The sequence below is a fragment of the Pseudonaja textilis genome, chromosome 14, assembly GCF_049901715.1.
Source record: "Pseudonaja textilis isolate UNSWEBS1 chromosome 14, rPseTex1.2, whole genome shotgun sequence".
NCBI classification, from domain to species: Eukaryota; Metazoa; Chordata; class Lepidosauria; order Squamata; family Elapidae; genus Pseudonaja; species Pseudonaja textilis.
In genome coordinates, this window is record NC_142003.1 from 2748575 (window position 1) to 2763504 (window position 14930).

General features: G+C 45.7%; 1 protein-coding gene across 7 annotated transcripts in view; it reads right to left on the reverse strand.

Annotated features, from left to right (window-relative positions):
- Nucleotides 1-1869: 1869 nt before the first annotated feature.
- CARD11 (caspase recruitment domain family member 11) overlaps nt 1870-14930 on the reverse strand; it is a 44747-nt gene continuing 31686 nt past the window's right edge. For all 7 annotated transcript variants that reach the window (XM_087912908.1, XM_087912910.1, XM_087912907.1 and 4 more), the window contains 10 exons: nt 13945-14146; nt 13458-13584; nt 12567-12807; nt 11944-12031; nt 11249-11344; nt 10966-11098; nt 10253-10432; nt 7900-8024; nt 6851-6966; nt 1870-2503 (listed from right to left, as the gene is read on the reverse strand). In XM_087912908.1, the coding sequence (XP_087769034.1) occupies nt 2299-2503; nt 6851-6966; nt 7900-8024; nt 10253-10432; nt 10966-11098; nt 11249-11344; nt 11944-12031; nt 12567-12807; nt 13458-13584; nt 13945-14146 (1513 nt within the window). In that variant the 3' untranslated portion in view covers nt 1870-2298. The remainder of the gene's footprint in view (nt 2504-6850; nt 6967-7899; nt 8025-10252; nt 10433-10965; nt 11099-11248; nt 11345-11943; nt 12032-12566; nt 12808-13457; nt 13585-13944; nt 14147-14930) is intronic.

Sequence of the window (14930 nt, forward strand, 5' to 3'; positions counted from 1 at the left end):
GAAAGAGACAAAACAGAGAGAGAGAGAGAGAGAGAGAGGGAGGGGAAGAAAGAGAAGAGAGAGGGAGGAAGAAAGACAAAGAGAGAGATGGGCGGGAGAGGAAGGGAGGGAAGAAGAAAGAGACAAAAACAGAGAGAGAATGAAAGAGAGAGAGGGGGAGGGGAAGAAAGAGAAAGAGAAGAGAGAGGGAGGGAGAAAGAGAGAGATGGGAGGGAGAGGGAGGGAAGAAGAGACAAAAACAGACAAAGAGAAAAAGAGAGAGAGAGAAGAGAGAGGAAGAATGAGAAAGAAAGAAGGGGGAGTGTGTGTGTGTGTGTGTGAGAGAGAGAGAGAGAGAGAGAGAGTGAGAGAGAGAATTTTCATGTGCTTTCAACATCTTTACAAAAAAAAAAATCATGTCGAGTGACAAGGCCGTTTGCACCAGGAAAAAAAAATTGCCACTTAATTGAAGGTGTCAAAATTGGGGAACTGCGGCCAGCGCCAACTCCAGAGCCCTCGGCGATCTTCGTTCTTCAAAGGGCTGGGAGATATGAAAAACGCTTAGAGACAGCAGGCAGAGGACACAATCTGCCAGCACAGTGTGCAACCTCTATTTATTTTTGCCAAAGCGAGCCCCCCCCCCACCCCCCCCCCATGGATACTCAGGGGCATCCGGAAATGCCTGGCAGGAATGTTTGGTCTTTCTTGCTCCAGATGGCTAAGGACAGAGCTATTTGGTGGACGTAGAGCTGGATTAAGGAGAGAGTTTGGGCCAAATGAAGCCATCGCTTCCTTCAAACATGCTTAGATCATAGAATCCTAGGGCTGGAAGGGACCTCGGAGGTCATCTAGTCCAGGGGTCGCCAACCTTTTGGACCTCAGGGACCACTAAACTCATAATTTTAAATCCTGCAGATCAGAGACCCTGGGAAAATCCTCCCAAAAATGTCTGCAGGAAAATTCTCCACCCCGTTTTCCCGTTTTCCCGTTTTTTTCTTCGATTGTTCTTTATTTGGGATTGCAGGATACAATCTGCAGCTCCGTTCTCAGGGAGAGAGAGAGAGAGAGAGAGAGAGACTTTTGGCTTCATGCAAGGAAAGCAGCAGAAGCCGCAGAAGTCTTTCTTTCTCTCCCCCAAACTCCGCCAGAAATGAGTCTTTGCTGGCTCAGCCTCTTGGAGCAGGAGGCCTTGCAGGGTCCCAAAGACTCATTTCTGGTTTGGGGGAGAGAAAGAAAGACTTTTGCTGCTTTCCTTGCGTGCAGCCAAAAGCAGAAGAAGAAAGAAGCGGAATATAATAACATATTACAGTACAACCCATCTCTTGTGTATTATACTCGGCGAAGCATCACGGTCAGTGTTGGATGTATATTTTGTGTATATCCGTCGATATTGTACTCTCAAATTGCAAATGGAGATGTGGCTACTCTATTTTTCTTATCTCCATTTTTAAGTGCTTTGGTTTGATTGTATTGCAAACAGTTGCTGGGGTGCATCCAGAGTTTCGTTGTACTTGTACAATGACAATAAAGTTCTTCTCGTTCTTCTAATTCTAATTCTAAAGAAGCAGCCCAGTGGCCAGGCCAGGTGCGTGGGGCAAGTGTCCCCCCCCCTCCACCCTTTCCCCGCTCCCCTCACTACCTCGTGTTGTTCACATGCAAGAGATACAAGCCTTGTGTTCCTGCGGGCCATGTGGGCAGCACAGCCTTGTGTTTTCACACAGCCTGGATTAATCATTTTAATTCCAGTTTTGATTCATGATTTAGTTGAGGAGCTCTCCTCTTGGTAAGTGTCTCCAAGGGCCAAGACACACATTTTGGGGGGAATCTGAGAACAATTGGATCCCCCTCTTCAAGAGATGGACCATGAGCTACGCTGAGGCCTTCCCCGGCTTCTATTTATTTTATTTTATTTATTTATCCAATGTAGAGGCTGCCCATCTCACTCACAGAGTGACTCTGGGCGATGACTATTAAAAATGCTTCCCCGTGACTCTTCCACCGTCCATTTTCAGATTCTTCTAGTTCCATGTTTATGCTTCAAAAGGTCTCTTTGGAAACATCTGACCTTCAGTGGCTGATGGCGTGAACACTAGGATCCGGACTTCCTGGGAGAACAACCCACTTCCGTGCCCCAAAGTATCCTTTGGAAACTTCATCGTTCAACCCCCTTTGTCAACGCTTCCATTCTTCCTTCTTGAGGACGTTCTCTCACCGTCAACGTTCTCCCTGCTACCGTCTCATGAAGACCGAACAAAGGCTGCCATCTTCACCCAAGTCTTTTATCTGTCAGCTTTGTTGGAGGGATTCCCAGATCCCAGATCACAACTGCTCCTCGTCAACCCAGATGGTTTTCTGCTGCTCTTCCCAGACTTTATCCTTGATAATCCGGAGAAGGTCTTCCAAGCTGCTCCACAAATCCGTCTCCAACGAGGCGTAAAGGCAAGGTAAGCCCTCCAGTTCCTTCTCGTTGTGACGACCCGTCCTGAGTAATTCGTCCTCCAATTCTGGTTTTGGTAGCAGCTTCCTACAAGGACACAAGAAGAGACACCCCCACCCCAAAAGACAGCTGTTAACCAGATGTGCACCCATGGAAACATATGCAACCAGAACCAGTCTCCCTCTCTCTCTCTTTCCCTCCTTCCCTCCCTCCCTCCCCCTCTCTCTCCCTCTCCCTCTCTCCTTCCCTCCATCTCTCTCTCTCCCTCCCTCCTTCCATCCCTCTCTCTCTCCTATCCCACCTAACAGAGTTGTTGTTGGAATTTATTTTATTTTTATTTATTTATTTATTTTTGTCAATTGCTTACAAGATAATAGGTATAAGTGAAAGTTACGAATACATGGATACATATAAGAAAAATAAATGAAACCATAGGACAGGGACGGTAGGCACGTTGGTGCTCTTATGCACACCCCCTACAGACCTCTTAGGAAAGGGGTGAAGTCAATAGTAGACAGTCTAAGGTTAAAGTTTTGGGGGTTTGGGGAAGAAACCACAGAGTCAGGTAGAGCATTCCAGACATTGATCACTCTGTTGCTGAAGTCGTATTTCCTGCAAGCAAGTTTTGTGCGGTTTACCTTGAGTTTGTATCTATTGTGTGCTCTTGTGTTGTTATGGTTGAAGCTGAAGTATTCATTGACAGGTAGGACATTGCAATGTATGATTTTATATACTATACTTAGATCGGACCGAAGGCGGCATAGTTCTAGGTTTTCTAGGTCTAGAATTTCGAGTCTGGAATGACTTGCCACCAGAAGTTAGCAAGCTCCAACAGTGGAGGCTTTTAAGAAGAGATTGGACATTTGTCTGAAATGGTGCAGAGTTTCCTGCCTGAGCAGTGAGTTAGACTAGAAGACCTCTGAGGTCCCTTCCAACTCTGTTATTCTGAATGTCTGGATTTTATTGAAACCTGGGCAGTATTTACGGGCACCCCAAGATTCCATCCAGAAACAAAGAATCCTTATTTCTGTTTCTCTGTCGTCCCCCCAAAATGACGGAGCCTCGAATATATTTCCCTTTTCTTTTCTTTCTTTCAAACCCCATGCTTTCTCTCTTTCATTCCCCATTTCTAACGCCTTACGAATTTGACTGACGCTGCTTCCCCACGAAAGGGTAGACAGTGCGAAGGGAATTGTTGTAAATACATTCTTAGATTAAAAGGTTCAAGTTGAGAGAAAAGAAGGTCGAGGAGATATGACTAAAATCGATGGGACCAATTAGTTTCAACTTATGTATGTCTCATTAATTTCTGACATAATCACCGTGAACTTTTTCTGGACCGGGAACAGTAATTTTAACAGTGGGAGCCCCCAAGACACAGATCAGCCATCCGTTCCAAGCCAAAGAAATCTTAACCCATTAATCACATTTTCCTTAAATGTGCTTCGTTCTCTCCCATTGCCATATAGGCTGAATCCTCTTGCAATGCCCTTGGTAGAGTTGGACTCTGAGGAAGAGGAGGAACAGCCGACAGGGAGTGGAAGTGTGGCTCCGGAGGTTGTGAAGGAGGCTGGGGAAGGGCAGAGGCTGGCCGGGCAGTCAGAGGAAGGACCAGTCCCATCCTCTCTGCATCCTAGGACATGCAGGGAGGAAAGGAAAAGGGAACAACGTGGCTTAAGGGAGAGGAAGCGGCCATGATCCCCCTCATTGTTACAGCTGGGGAGACGAGTATGTAAGAGAGATGGTTAAAACACCGGTTGCCAGAAGCAAAGCGTGTTTTATTTTGGTCTGAAGTTATCTTGGTTGGTGTCCTTCCAACAGACTGCGCCTTGTTATCTCCTTGCAGTTGGTAATTACTTATCCTGGTCCGTTGTGTAAATTCCTTCATTGTAGTTTTTTTGGTTTTTTATTTCACCTTCACCTGGTCATTGAGTTCAGACTGTATTGCTTTCTTTTGAAGACTATTTTTGAGTACGTTTAATCTCCAACTGAGAATTATTGAACAGCGGGGCCAAGTTGGAGGCATTAAAGGACATTTATTTACATTTTGGATTTTATTACGTTTGTGTTACGCTCCGGGTCACCACACCTCGGTATTTTTCTATTCTTTATTCCTATATTCTATTTTACTCTACTCGCTACTCTACTCACCATTGCAAGTTCTGTAACTATTAAAAAAGTGGCTCTTTTATCATGCAAACAACGCATGATGGGCAATCGATTTTCAGTTTTTGGGGCCAAGCAGCATGGATGCTACAGCTAATAAACTAAACCAAATAACTGCGGCTTGAATTTGATCAATCAAATGGCATATTTATGAATTGAAGAACAGCATTTCATGCCCCTGCTAACCTCCGTTGGGTGCCTCCGTTGCCACCAGAAATGCAGTAACTAAACTTGTCCAACACATATTGTTTATGGTTCTCCAGTGTTTATTTACAGATAACTTAGAGATCCTTTCAATCTTCCGTGGGGTAGAGCATGACTGAGTAATAATTTGGTATTGATTTTCTATTATGTTTACACTTTGGCTGGTTTTCATTGTCATGTTCTGGAGATTCTTCCATTTGTTTCCCGAAATTGGAGAGTTCAAGTCTCTTTCTACTTATCCAATTCGTTGTTTTATGACATAAAATTTTATTACCGTTGACCATTTTGGGGAAAAAAAAAAGTAAACCTGGGCCAAAAGAAGGAGGAAGAAAAGTCAGATTTCCAGAAGGCCAGGAAAGAAGCCTTGAATTATGACCACAGTTGGATAGAAGTTTCCATTCTAAGTCCTTGCAATTATTAAGTCGAGTTGGGCTCGATTTTATAATATTTTTACAAAGGTCGTTGCAGCCAGTTGTAACTGGGAGCCAGTTGCCAAGCATCTGAATTGCATTCACATAGGGAGGTGTGATGATCTCAAGTCTGAGTCCAGATCGTAAATCACATTTCCCAAGGCCGTCGTAACTGTAAACCCTTGTTAAATGAACGGTCATAAGTCTAGACTACCTGTAAGTGCGACCATCCCATTTACACACTTACATTTTTGTCCCGTGGTTACAAATTGCATTGCTTGCACAAATTGCATCAGGAAGGAAGGGAGAGAGAGAGAGAGAGAGAGAAAGAAAGACAGAGTAAGTAAGAAAGAAGGAAGGAAGGAAGGAAAGAAGGAAGAGAGAGAGAAAGAAAGAGAAAGAAAGAAAGAAAGAAAGAAAGAAAGAAAGAAAGAAAGAAAGAAAGAAAGAAGGAAGGAAGGAAGGAAGGAAGGAAGGAAGGAAGGAAGGAAAGAGAAAGAGAAAGAAGGAAGGAAGGAAGGAAAGAAGGAAGAGAGAGAAAGAAAAAGCAAGTAAGCAAGTAAGCAAGCAAGCAAGCAAAAAAGAAAGAAAGAAAGAAAGAAAGAAAGAAAGAAAGAAAGAAAGAAAGAAAGAAAGAAAGAAACAGTGTAGCTTTTGTTTTTCTCCACAAGATTTTGTTCTCTCGAAGACTTCTGGCTTGTAATTTTATTCGAACGATTATCATGCAAACTTCCCTCCTCGCAGGGCCAACAGGTAGAAAAGGAATTCCCTGCCAAATTTTGATTCTGAGTCATCCAAGCCAAGCATAACATCTGGTGAGCAGGGAACCCATGGCGGCCTTGCCTCCTCTGTACTTTCCAGATGTGTTTGCGATGATAGATTTGCCAGTCCCAACACACGAAAGGTTTGGTTTCCTAGCATTGGCACCAAGTGCCTGTTTTGACCCAACCAGGTTCCCATAGAGCAAACCCAGACAAAGTCAGCAGCCCCCACCTTTTAAGGTTTAATAACGAATTCTGTTCCGAAGGCTGCTTTCCACTAATTAGCTCCGACAAAAAAGAGCCTTGCCAAGTTTTTTTGTCAAAGTTGCCAAACACCCAGCGATAAGAACTAATTTACAAAATTCTCCAAACACGAACTAAGATGTCCACCAGTTGAGCTTCAGAGCTTCTTTGCTATCTGCAAAGAACGCTTTTCCAGGCAGCAGTTCACTCCCTGATAGTCCTGGCCCCTCATCAGAGTCATCGCTTTCCTCAGCCACCTGTACCTGCTGCCGGCTAACCACAACACTGCCAGCCCTGATTTTAAATCATCAGTTGCAACCAGGGTTGTGGGGTTGTTGTTGTTGTTTGTCTCCTTACATTCAAATTCATCATAATCACATCATATTTTTCTTTTCCCTCCTCAAAACAGGAAGGAACAACTTAAGGACAAACAGAACCCTGGTGTGCAAATCCTAGGGAAAAAAAGACGTCGGGGTCCAAATAGACTAAGTAGTGATTGTCTTTGTAAGGACAGGCCCCACTTTTAACCTGAGTTCATTTTTTGCGGTTGTGCAGCTGTTTCCACCGCCCCGTATTTCTGCACGAGACAAAAACCTCCCTCGATTTCCTTCCTCTCTCCCGTCCCTCTTTTTGCGGCGCGACCGATGTACCTGAATTTCTTGATGTTTTTTTCGGAGACTTTAATAAAGATAACAATGGGATATATCTTGGCTTTGATTAAATCTTTGGTGCAGCCGATGCCGAGTTCGAGCAGGCAGTGTTTGTTCTGTAAACACAAAATCAGAGAAAGGACCCCGGTTAAGCACATTGTGGTGGTGGGGGGAGTGAGGTTTCGACCCACGTCACCTTCACTGGGATCAGATAAATTGGAACCCTTTGATTTGCACCTCTCCTACGGCTGCTTTTTCACCTAAGGGCAGATTAGGGCCTTCCAGATTCTTCAAGGTTTTTAGAAATCTCCTCTACGTAGCCCTGTAGCAATAGCAAGGACTTCCTTTCGCTCCCACCCCGCCTGCAAGACCATCTATGAGCTTCACGCCTGGGGAAGATCTGAACCTGCCTCTTCTTGTTCCTAGTCCAGCTCTGAAGTTAGCCCTGCGAGGTAGTCCAGACAAGATGCATTGGCAGGAATACTAGCTTTGTAAGGTTACGTTAACAGGCGTTCGAAAGTATTTTTCCCTTCTCACAGTGGTGGTATTCTACCGGTTTGGCCCAGTTCTGCTGAGCCGGTAGCGGTGATGAGCCGCGGAGACCGAACCGTTTCCTTCCACTGCTCTGGTGTTGGGTCCACCCACCTGCCCAGCCTCCCATACTCACTTTTATTCGCTGAATTGGAAGCGCAACCACTTTGTTGCGGCACAGAAGAGTGCCGCGTGGCAGCTGCTGAAGCGACTGGGATTGTGCAGGCTTGCGGGAGGCGAGTTAGAATGCCTCTGCGCCTGTGCAAAGGGTGCATTTGGTGCGTGGGTGCATGCAAAGTGTGTGCGTGCACAGGAAGCGCGCTCAAGTCAACAATCATCTCTGATTGTTGATCACCGAAAGCGGGGAGAATACACAACCTGGCCCGTGAATGATTTTTGCACCATGACAAGGAGGAAAACAAACAGAGGAAACACATGGGAGGAATACAGGTTCTTCCCTTTAGTTTTATGCCAAAGGCGCATATTGGGTTACATTGCAAAAGGATTGGAAAACCTACCTTGGCAGCCACGGCTTCAATATTTGCTGGGAAAATACATTCATAAGTGTGCGGATTTTTTTCTCGCGAATAGATGATTGTCTCCGCAGCGTGTCTCCTGAAGAATTCCTCCTTGGTTATAATATCTGGGGGAGAGAAGGAACAGGAAAAAGAAAAGGTGAAAGAAAAAGCTGGAAAGGGGATGCCTTTGGATGTCAGGGCAAAAGCCATCCAGCTGAATGGACTCTCTGTGGAGTTAAGACCAGAGGTGGTATTCAGCCGGATCGGACCGGTTTTCGAGAATTGGTAGCGGAAATTTCGAGTAGTTCAGAGAACCGGCCAATCCCACCTCTGACTGGCCCTGCCAACCCCATCTCTTCTCCGCCTCCTGAGTCCCAGCTGATCGGCTGGGTCTCCTTTGGTTGCCCTGCACAGGAGAACGGAGCTGGAAAGCAGGCTAGTGGGGTGGGGAAGGATTGGGGGATTTTGCAATATCCTTCCCCTGCCACGCCCACCAAGCCACACCCACCTAGCCACACCATGCCCACCAAGCCAAGCCCACAGAATCGGTAGTAAAAAAAAATAAATTGCATCCCACCACTGGGAGGGAGGTAGGCTGGACCAGCCACAAGTGGCACAAGTAGGATCCCCATTGACAAAAGACGAGAACAAAAGGGCCCTTTTATCCCCGCATTTCGTCCGCCGCAGGCTTTAGCTGGCGGAGAAGCTGTTTATCCCGGAGCTAGTTAAATCTGGTGAACTTAAGCATGACCTATTTCGAGGAACAAGGTACGCCGGGACAGGCTGGGAAAGAAGAAGCGACGTCTTGTGTAATTGCTAGCCCGCGTTGTGGTGTCAAGATTCTTTGGAGAGGCAGCATTTCAGCAAAGAGGCCCACAAGACCCGTGAAGGGCTGGATAAACGGCAGACATATAAACGGCAGTAATCACACAGGAATTGGATCAAGAGCAAAGGGTTTTTCTTTTCAGCAGCCTCTTCTTATCAGCAGGCATGAAACATGTTTCGGGGGCAATTCAGAAAGAAAACAGGGAGATGATGTCTGGTTTCCCCAAACTCGCTCCCAGTATTAAGACTGTATTTAGTCCCCTTTCACAAGATGGAGACACAACCACACAAACGGCCCTCGTTGTCTTCCTTGGATCAGTTAGCATAGCCAGGTTTTTTTTAAGCCATTATTTAACCACGATTAATCAATCAGAATAGAGCTGGAAGGGATGTTGGAGGTCTTCTAGTCCAACCCCCTGGTCAAACAGGAGACCCTATACCCAAGGTCTTCAAAGTTGGCGAGTTTAAGACTGGTGGACTTCAACTCCCAGAATTCCTGAGCTAACAGGACTGGAGGAGGAATTCTGGGAGTTGAAGTCCACCAGTCTTAAAGCTGTCAAGTTTGAAGACCTTTGCCCTAGACCATTCCAGGCAGATGGGTTGTCCAGTGTTTTCTCAAAAAACCTCCAAGGATGGAACACCCATATCTTCTGAAGGCAAGCTATGTTCCACTGGTTAAATGTTCTCACTGTTAGGAAGTTTCCGCTTAATTCCAGTTTTCTTCTTTCCTTGGTTAGTTTCTATCCATCGTTTCTTGTCTTGCCTTCTGCTGTTTTGGAGACTAGGTTGACCACCTCTTCTTTGTGGGAGCCCCTGCTCTCATGTCCCCCCTAGTCCTTCTTTTCTCTAGACTAGCCATTACCCAATTCCTGTAACCGTTCTTCCTATGGTTTCGTCTCCAGGCCTTTAATCATCTGAGTTGCTCTTCTTTGTATTTTTTTTTTCCAAAGTCTCAACATCTTTTTTTGTAATGTGGACCTTATGTGGAGTTCTATCCATGTTCCCTCTGAAATAAGCCTCCTTGTTTTTAGGATCGCAAGGCAGTTTGTAGAGAAAATAAAACACCACCAAAAAGAAAGGCCCCAGTTTTCACAAAAGAGAAAGGGTTGAAAAGGAGGAGTGGAACCGGGAAGGCATGTGCAAGAATTAGGATTCTGGAATTCAACCGGCTTTTTGGAGCTATCAGTCCAAACATGAAATTTCTGTGTTTTTTTATATATGTAATTTTTCTATTGATGTTTTACAAAACAGATAAAAAGCAGCAGAAACGAATAACAAGCAGAAGCAGGAAAGGAAGAAGGGAAGAAGAAAGCAAGAAGGAAAGAAAGTAAGGAAGAAGGGAAGAGGGGAAGAAAGAGTGAGGAAGGAAGGCAAGAGGGGAAAAGAAAGAAGCAAAAATGAAAAATAGAAAAAAAGAAACTCCGGAGTTCTGGGGAATTCTGGGAATTGGAGTTCACATATCTTAAAGTTTGAGAAACGTTGAGTTAGAAGAAGACAGGGTGGCTTTAGACAAGGACGCCAGGGTTACCTGGTTTGCATAAGTCGAACTCCAGGGCTCCTCCAGAGTTGAGAAGCTTCTGGATAAGGGCCTTGGCCAGCATCGTGGGGCTGAAGAGGACGGGGCGCCGGCAATCACAGTGGGTGGGTTTCACCAGGCTGTATGGGATCAGGCTGAAGCTCTTATTGATCTCAGTCACGGAATCAAACTCTGGAGGGAGAAGAGGAACTCCACTGTAAACCGCCCTGGAATGAATGAGTGGGCAGCCCAACCAAAGGCTGGAATTCCATCAAAGGAACATTGAAGAAGAACCAGAGGTTGGAGGACAACCTGGTTAGCAAAACCCCTGCGACCACCTTGCTGGAATTATTCCAGACCACTTTCAAGGTGTGAAGGAGGAATGGAGGAATGGCCTAGAGGGGGAGCTCTCGCCTCACAATCAGGAGGCTGTGAGCTCGATCCTAGGTAGAGGCAGATATTTCTCTCTCTCTGGGCACGATGAGAATCTGTCTGCTGAATAAAAACTCCACACTGGCGACACGAAGGGTATCCGGGCAGTAAACATTCCGCTAACTCCCTTCAGTTGCCCAGACTCCACCCCGCAAGGGATTATGGGATCGTTAAAAGATGATGATTATGAGTTTCAAGGTGTTAAGGGACAGCCTCATTGGGTGATTCGTCCTTCAGCTTTGCAATCTAAGAAAAAGAGGTCCCCACCCCTTTACCCCCCCAATCCACTGTACCTTCAAATCTTTCAAGGAGAGCCTTGGTCACTGGATGCACTTCCGATTTCACCCGGCTGTCTTTTGAAGTGACGATGCGCACCCGTTCGTTGCTATTCATGCGCTTGTATTTGTTTTCGGACCTGCTGACAAACTGGAAGTGGAGATCCAGGTTGGGTCAAGGGGTGATTCAAGGCTGTGTTTCCCGTCTAGTCTACCTAGCAAGGCTGGCGATCAGAGAGCTGAACCCACCCTTTTAATTTGACTCTGTGGTCCCTGATTGTTGTTATTGTGTGGTTGTTACCTGCAAGATCTGGCCCAAAAGGAAACTGGCTCTGGAGAGACGAGGGCTGGTTTTGGATTCACTGGGAGATGCGGCTTCGTCTGGTTGCAGTGTAGTCTAAGAGTGCAGCAACAGAGAGAAGGATGAAGAAGAAGAAAGAAGGAAAAGAGAAGGAGGAGGAGGAAGAGAAGAAGAAGAAGAAGAAGAAGAAGAAGAAGAAGAAGAAGAAGAAGAAGAAGAAGAAGAAGAAGAAGAAGAAGAAGAAGAAGAAGAAGAAGAAGAAGAAGAAAAGAAGGAGGAGGAGGAGGAGGAGGAGGAGGAGGAGGAGAAGAAGAAGAAGAAGAAGAAGAAGAAGAAGAAGAAGAAGAAGAAGAAGAAGAAGAAGAAGAAGAAGAAGAAGAAGAAGAAGAAGAAGAAGAAGAAGAAGAAGAAGAAGAAGATGATGATGATATGTAGGTCAGAATCCCATAAAGCCAAAATGTATGTATGGGATGTAGAAGCAGGAATGTTGAGAAGAGGGGCCCACCATACTTGGAGGCCCTCAAGTTGAGTTGATGACATCAAAGTCAACCACTCATAACAAATGGAGACAGAATACTTCTTCTAGAATGGATGGGAATTACCCAAGAGGCAAAACTGCCCCAAACATCTCACAAAGGGATGGAAGAGGGATGGGTGAAGAGGACAACAACCATCTCAAGCCAGGGAGAACTTACTCGTGGTATCCCATAGACACTATCTGTATCTTCTTTGCTTCCTTTGTTCATAAGTCGCTGGAGTTTTACCAGGAGCAGCTGCTGGGCTCTGCAAAGGAGAGTTGGGAAGGATCAGAGGTGGTGCCAAGGAAGGCTTCCAGCCTGATCATCCACAGCTGGGGACCTTCTTGCTCCCTTGGGATGGCCAAGCAATTGGGACTGAGCTCCAGGAAGCACTTGCCAGCCTATAATGCCATGGGATGGACAATATTTGCTCAAACTTGAACTCTTGGAGTACCTTCAGACGTATGCAAGAAGAACCCCATTGCCTCAGAGGTATCCACAGGTAGGTCCAAAAAGTGTAGATGGCCATCACAAACCTACAAGGCAAGCCTTCCCCTTTTTCTATGTGGGTCACATCTCCTGCACAAGGCTTGGCTTCTGCCTCATGGGATTGGCATCTGAAGAACGGCCCAAGGGCAGAGACAGATTTGCCACACAGACAGTCATGGAGGATGTTGTTTGAGTTTGCAACATACCAGTTTCCTGTGACATCCCATCATGGCTGTTACCGGCATCTTGAGTTTTGAACCTGTAATGCCATTTGTACCCCCTGCCCCTTGCGCTCAGAAGAGGGTGCTCACCTGCTATAATTGGGGACCGTCCCCGTTTCCTCATCTTTGTTGGTGACGGGATGGACTCGGGCACAAAACCACTCACACTTCCCCTGGTACATGGTGTCCAGGACGTGCAAGATCTCATCACACCTCACAGAGAGGGAGCAGCAGTCCAGGTGGCTGGAGATGCTGAGGTTCAGCCGGATGTAGAAAGAGTCTCCAGAGGTGATCAGACCTTCCTCCATTTCTGAAAGCAGCTTCCGATAACCTAGAGCGGAAGGAACACAACCACAACTGGTTCCACGAAACGGGGAAACTGCTTGGTCCTTAGGTCCCCCTCATCGGGTAGAAACTTCCCCTCACCCTTCTTAAAATTGCCAAGTTTGAGAAACACTGATTGAATTCCTACTGTGATTGTTCCACACGTACAATTGTGCCCATCCATCCTGTCAACTCAACGTCAGAGTAGCGGAATGTTGGAAGGGACCTTGGAGGTCTTCTAGTCCAACCCCCTGCTCAGGCAGGAGACCCTATACCATTCCAGACAAACAGTTGTCCCAAAAATCTCCAGTTGTGGAGCACCCACAAGTTCTGGAGGCAAATTGTTTCAATGCTTAATTGTTCTCACCGTCAGAAAATTTCTCCTTAGCTCTAGGAAACATCAAATTTCCCATTACACAATTATGGGTTGGGGGCAGAGGTACCCCCTAGAAACCACCTCTACTACCAACTCTGCGCCTCCAACTTTTAAGGGTGATCATGAAAATAAACGAGAACTCAGGTTTCTTTTTTAAAAAAAAAAGTATAGTGGATTATTCTGGCTTCCAAAGATCAATCCTCCTGTCCTTTTATCCGCCTCCCAGATCCTAAAGATAAATAGTCCTTCTCATCCGAAGGTTTAAAAGTATGGTATCTCACCCTCATGATTTGGTTTGCAGTGCAATGTAACCGGTCCACTGCATCTCTGAATTGTCCAGTGGATTTCCTCCTTTGTGCAGGTATCCAGGGGAACGCTCATATTTTCTCCTCGGATGCAGCCCTCCACCTGTTGAAAGGAACGCCGCTTTATTCTCCCTCCAAGCAATTAATTCGACTTACTAAATTACACAGCTAATGCCTCTGCCCACCCTGGTCTTCACCAACAGCATAATGTGATTTGTTATATAGATTTTTTTTTTCTTGAAGAGCACACAGAATGAAGGGATGGCTGATGCTTCCAAAATGAACCTTCCTTAAAAGGTGTTTTTTTTTAAGTTGAAAACTCTGCCCCGGGCAACATAGACCTTAGTTACAGCAAGCAAGGAAGAAAAATAAGAACAGCTCGCTCATTCATCACTTCAAAGAACTGTGAAGGACCATCCTTAGGGATGCTTGCAGGAATGACTAGAAAATATGGATGCCTCACCAGAAGCAATTGGTACCCTTCCCGGAGGCCAGCTTTCTCCGCGGTGGAGTTGACCTTCACAGAGTGGACAAAGCTTCCTTTGATGTTCCCTCCCAGCAAACTGATCTCCGAGCTCAGAGTGTCCCCGTTGGCCACTATTTGCTGGACAGCGTGGAAGACGTTGTGGAGGCGTCCAACTGAGGTCACCGAGGGACGGAACGGCCTGTGTCAAGAAAAGAGGGACAAGTTCTTCTTAGCTTCTCAGATCACCCTTGAGAAATGGCTGAGATTGGTAGGGGAAAACTAGCAGTTCCTAGACCAAAGAGAATAGTTGCATTTATGTATCTCAGATGCTTGCCAAGGCCATCAAGAGATTACACCAAGTGTTTGTTCGTTCGGAAGAGCAGGAGGAAAAATTCAAGGCTTTTAAATTCTGAAACATAGCTATGAAGAAAGGCCCTGACTTCTTTGCATGCAACCAGCAATCCATCTGCTACGTTCACAGTTTCATTCTCGACTGCAATGATGTGTCTCGTCTAACCAAAGTTGCATCTGAGGGTCTTTTGCCAACGTTGAGAGAGGCAGTGGGGGATTTAGAAAGATGTGCGGCTGAGAACTAACACCAGCCGCTGCTCTTTGGAACACCTCCAGCCACAAGGAGATTGCTTAAAAAAAAAAAAAGCCACCAAAGGAATTCAGAATTTCTTTAAAGCAGCTGGAACTTGAACAACAATAACAACAACAACAAAAATTTTTTTTAGTGAAATCACAAGTAGAATTCGGCACAGTATTAACTCAGACTCAGGACACACGCAGCGGGAAATGAAACAATGGCAACAGACTTCTGAAATATCTGGTGTGTGTAAAAAAGCTTTATGACCTTTCAAAATTTAGCCTGGATATCAGCATCAGGAAGTTGCAAATCATTTCTGTTCCCTACCTTCCAAGTTTTATTTCTCTCTATCTTTCTGAGCTAACATGAATTTAGGTGAAGTAGTAATGTTTTC